Source organism: Struthio camelus, chromosome Z (genome assembly GCF_040807025.1).
Source record: "Struthio camelus isolate bStrCam1 chromosome Z, bStrCam1.hap1, whole genome shotgun sequence".
In the NCBI taxonomy this organism is placed as follows: Eukaryota; Metazoa; Chordata; class Aves; order Struthioniformes; family Struthionidae; genus Struthio; species Struthio camelus.
The window spans coordinates 28,678,514-28,683,747 of NC_090982.1; the positions used below are offsets into that span (position 1 = coordinate 28,678,514).

The following is a 5,234-nucleotide window of genomic DNA, read 5'->3' on the forward strand; positions in this document are numbered from 1 at the left end:
GGAGAATGTGGCATTGTTTTGGGGAAGGAGAGATGTGTGCGTACGCCGACGTGCTGCTTTGAAACAACCATCTGGTCTCACTTCATAAAACAGCAAGACGTAAAACATGAATCGGCTCTGCCGTTTTCGAGGCGTGCTCTTTTCCCACACAGGACAGCAAACCGCTCCTAATAGTGGATAGTTGCCCTCATCCTTCCTTACACCTTCACCCGCTGAAAGAAATGTGAGACTAGCCTTCAGCCTTCGCTTCTCCTTAAAACTAGCATCGGGGTCAGCAAGTCGGAGGAAACAAATTGAAGAACTAGGTAGGGTGGAAAGGAAAGTGAGGGATAAGAGGAAGCGTATCTTTGCTTGCAGGGTCCGTCCCAGCGCAAGAGCAGAGACGATCCACCCCTGCGGCCGCGGGACCTTGAGCTTTGGCTGTAGGAGCAGGCTGGGGGGAAGGGGGCGAACGGCCCCCTCGCCCTGGCCGATGGCCGCTGTCGCATCAGGGAGGGAGGGCTTGGGAGTGCATCAGGGGTGCTTGGTTCTACCACCCCGTGCGCTAAGTGCTCCGCTCTTTTCTCTCCACTGGTGCAGTCCTTGCCAAGCGAGGCTTCCTAATCCCGTGCCATCAGAGCCCTCTCTGAAGGAAAAGTCAGGCACATCGCGGCAAAACAAGAAGGCAGGTGTGTCCAGTGTAGCGCCAAGCCTGCAACGAGAGGGAGACAGAGGTGACAGTCACCCCCGCCCAGAAAAGTTACTCTCCTCTTCCCCGGGGAGAGTTTTCCCTGTATAGTGAAAGCGATGGGGGAGGTGTATGAGGGGGGAACTCCCCGAGGGCAATAAACTTTCTAGTAACTCCTTTTCTGCTTGGCGAGAGTTTGAAAAACTACATGCCACGGGGGGAGGGATACAGCGATAATTGGAGTAACCCAGGGACGCAGGGAGGCTGCTAGCAGCCTCTCGAACAGCCAATATTTGGCTGACATGTCATTTGTAAATCGTTACCCTCTGAAATCTGAACCGGCCTGGCTGATGTCAGGGCGATGACCTGACAAGTTTTTCTTTTAGTAATTGCCTCGGAGGCCTCGGGACACACTACTTTCGCAAACACCTGAGCGGCCCCTGCGGTGGTGCTGCCAAATAAACCCGCGCTTACGGGTACTTTTCTAATAGCTGGGGAAGAGCTCCCGTTAAACAAGGGCTCCCTCCGACACCCCTTAGCGTAGCAGAAGTCCCACCTTGGAGGTCGATGGGCTCTTTGCCGGCGTGAGGGGAGCGGGATCGGCGGCACCGCAGCCCCGGCGTCTCCCGGAGCCGAGCCCGGAGGAGGATCGTGCCCAGCGTGTGGCTTCGCCGGCGCCCGCCGGCGCCCGCCCGGGCTCTCCTTCCACCTCTGCCTCCACGTCCTGCTGAGGAAACAGTGAGGTTTTTTTTTTTTTTTGCCTCTGAATGCTGGGGTTTTGAGAGGCGATCAGGAAAAAAATCAAATGCGAACAGTGCATTTCGGGTCTCCCTGGACTTTCAGGCTGGATCGGTTCTCCCGCGAAAAACAAAATACGGCTGCAAAGAAAAGAAAGGGGGTAATATGCGAAAGAGCCAGGCTAAAATCACGTCCGTGAGATACGTGGGGAAAAATGCCGAGTTATTAATTAGTGAGGTGAGACAGACAATGACTTTCGGATCCAGGACTTTGAATTTCAGGATAGGAGCAGGGCTTTTAATCTGGTGGGACAGAATATATTAGTAAAAAACACGAAGGAAATGTTTGAGGGGAAATGCTCAGATACAGCAGGGAAGATACTCGAATGTTAGCTTTCACCGAGCTGGCAATTCGGGGAAACGCTCCCCAAGATGCAAGGCGTAAATGTTGCTGCAAACATAAATGTCCCCTAGCTTCTCAGAGGTAAAGTGAGCATATCCTGAAACTTTTTAAAGCATGCATTTCCTTGGGAAACTTTGCTTTCCGAACCTGTAATTTTGACTATTTATTCTATTTCTTCTTTATCCTTGGTTACGCTCTTCCCTTGGCTAACCTTGGTCAGGTTTAGTATTGTTAAATAAAATTTACTTAAGGAAGAGATTTAGATTAGTCTTTTCCGCTTGGTAGAGATTATGGATAGACATTTAAAATGTTTTCAAATTTTTCCTTCTATTTGCCATTTCTCTCTACAACGTCTGATTCGGAGAGAGCTGTCCGGCTAGAAGTAATTAATGGTGCTCAAATCACAGCCCCGACAGTGAGCACGGAGAGCGGGCGGTACCGCCGCACGGGCTAGTCGAGTCCTTTCGATACCAGTCGGTCGTATCTGCTTGTAGCAGGCTACAACAAACAAACAGGCAGCCACAAAGGCTGAACTGCAGCACAGACGTGAATGAGTGCGCTAGAGAGAGCGTGGAAGCCAGTTTTTGAATGTAAGGCTATTTCAACCTATTTGTTTATTTAGCCAATAAAAGTTAGACTAATCATTTTAATGCTAGCACCTCCTATAGAATCTCACTAATTGAGCTCTGGCAGCAGCATCTGTTGGACAGGGTTTTCTTCCAACTCTAGCGGCGGCAAAGGGAGCAGGTTTTCCCATTTCTTGTTCAAATGTACAGCCTGCTCACTGTAGCACAATACATTTGGAGGATACGTATGAATAGTTGCACTGTTCATTGATTTATAGTAATTAGCCAGTTTAAACCAACACACTGTAGCTAAGTAGCCCGCCTGGAAGCGTACTTTGCCTGGCGCTGTTACTGTCTTCTATGAGCCCCATCGTTGCCAATAGCAAAAGTTGACCATAACGATTTGGAGAGAAGAGCGTAGACTTTTCGTGCGTTTCTCCCGATTCTGTGCTAGGCTTCACATAGCTTTTTCAACTGAATTAAATGGATGTTAAAAATAGTCCCCAAAGGGCCCCGTTTGCCCGTCTCTTCGGGCTGCTTGGCACCGCTCGCCCCTGTGCCGAAGCGAGATGCCTCCCCTTTCCCGTGTCCCGGCGGCGCGGTGCCCTTGGAGGCTCTTGGTGCTTGCGGGCTCGGAGCTGGGCTGTGCGTGACTGCAGGGCCAAGCGAGAGGAGAGGGGACACAGGGGGTGCGAGAGGGGGGAGGAGAGGGCTTCCCTGCTTGGGCTACTTCGCCCTGCCCTGCTCTGGGTGTTGAAAGCGGCTCTTGCCCTCACATGGGGTTTCCTCAGCCTCCTGGCTCCACCTCGCCCAGCTGAGGAGGTGTGAGCGAGAGGGGAGCCGGGGAGCCGCTGCTTGCTCCTTTTCCAGGAATCGCTAAGTCCCTGAGCCGCTGTCATGTGATAGCGAGGAAGCAGGAGCTGCGGGGGTCTCCCAGCTCGGGCACCATTACAAAACGGCGCCGGAGCGCGCAGCCCCGCCACAGCCCGGGCGGCCGCCGCCCCGCTCGCCGCCTCTCTCCGCCCGGCGCCCAGCGACCGCCTCCGCCGCCAACTTTTCAGGGGCCACCAGACTGAGCGGTGAGCGGGGCCGTTTCGTCTGCTTTGTCCCCGTCTCTGCGGAGAGCCGGGTTCATCCCGTGCTGCCGCGCCCTCGCTGCGTGCTGAGCATCAACTCCGGCCAAGAAAGTGCGAGGGTGCAGCGAGCAAGCCTGGGAAACGCTCCTGCCTCCGGGAAGAGAGCGGGGACACCAAGGGGCACCAGAAGCGACCTCCCTGCCGCGTCCCCCGCTCCCGCCCGGCCGGGCCGGCAGCTCCCTCTCCGGCAAGCGGCGGAGAAGCGAGGCGAGCGCATCCCGCGGGCCGGGGCCGTCTGAGGCAGCCTTGCGCGGAAACCCACCGCCTGCCGCTGTCCCGGCAGGGCGGGCGGCGCGGTCGCGCGTGGGCCGGCCGGGCGGTGCCCAGGATGTAGAGGCGGCGGCTGGGCAGGGCACAGCCGTCGCCAGCTCCCCGAGGCCGCCGTGCGCGGGGCACAGCGGCGCCCGGCGCGGCGCGGCGCGGTGGGGGCGTGCGGCCGCGAGAGGGCTGCGGGAGGGCGGCGATGCCCAGGCCGGGGAAGAGCTCGTACAGCGACCAGAAGCCACCTTACTCCTACATCTCCCTGACGGCCATGGCCATCCAGCACTCGGCCGAGAAGATGCTGCCGCTGAGCGACATCTACAAGTTCATCATGGAGCGGTTCCCCTACTACCGGGAGCACACACAGCGCTGGCAAAACTCCCTCCGCCACAACCTCTCCTTCAACGACTGCTTCATCAAGATCCCGCGCCGCCCCGACCAGCCGGGCAAGGGCAGCTTCTGGGCGCTGCACCCGGACTGCGGGGACATGTTTGAAAACGGCAGCTTCCTGCGCCGCCGCAAGCGCTTCAAGGTCCTGCGGCCCGAGCACCACCTGCCCGGCGGCGGCGGCGGCGGCGGCGGGGCGGGCGGCGGCGGCCCCGGCAAGCCCCCGGCGCCCGCCCCGCACATGGTGCACTACTTCCACCCGCCGCCACCGCCGCCGCCGCCGCCGCCGCCGCCCGCGGGCAAGGTGCCGGGGCTGGCGGGCTCCGAGGCGGCCGTGGCCGCCGCCGCCGCCGCCGCCGCCGCCGCCGTGGCCGTGGGCAGGCTGCCGCCCTTCTCGCCCTACGGCAGCGGCCAGCCCTCGGGCTTCAAGCACCCCTTCGCCATCGAGAATATCATCGGCAGAGATTACAAGGGCGTGCTCCAGGCCGGCGGGCTGCCGCTCGCCTCGGTGATGCACCACCTGGGCTACCCGGTGCCCAGCCAGCTCGGCAGCGTGGTGAGCTCCATGTGGCCGCACGTCGGGGTGATGGACTCGGTGGCCGGCGTGCCCGTGTCCCCCGACTACGGACCCTTCGGGGTGCCCGTGAAGGCGCTCTGCCACCCGCCGGCACAGACCATGCCCGCCGTGCCCGTGCCCATCAAGCCGGCGCCGGCGATGCCCGCCGCCTCGGCCCTGCCCGCCCTGACCGTCGCCGCCTCGCAGATCTGCCCCGCCGCTTCTCCGGCCTCCGCCTCGCTGCTGGAGCAGACCGCGAGCAACCCCGCCGAGGGCAAGGGCTCCCTCCACTCTGTCCTGGTGCACTCCTAAGCGGGGGGGCGGGGGGGGGGAGGAGGCGGGAGACCCGGGGCTCCCCGGGGAGAGGAGGTAGGGACACGGGAACCCCGCCGGTTTAAGACTATATCCCTGCTGGTGTCTGTGTTTATATCGTGTACAATCAGATTATCTGAGAGCCAGGTCGCAGGTAAGAGCTTTTATCGTCGTTAAATACCTTGGGTGGCCGAGAGGTGATGTGAAAA

At 59.6% G+C, this 5,234-nt stretch overlaps 1 protein-coding gene across 1 annotated transcript; it reads left to right on the forward strand.

Moving 5' to 3' along the window:
* Positions 1-3,972: 3,972 nt before the first annotated feature.
* FOXB2 (forkhead box B2) lies at positions 3,973-5,025 on the forward strand. Its single transcript, XM_068928732.1, has one exon. The coding sequence runs from the start codon at positions 3,973-3,975 to the stop codon at positions 5,023-5,025; it is 1,053 nt and encodes a 350-aa protein (XP_068784833.1).
* Positions 5,026-5,234: the final 209 nt, after the last annotated feature.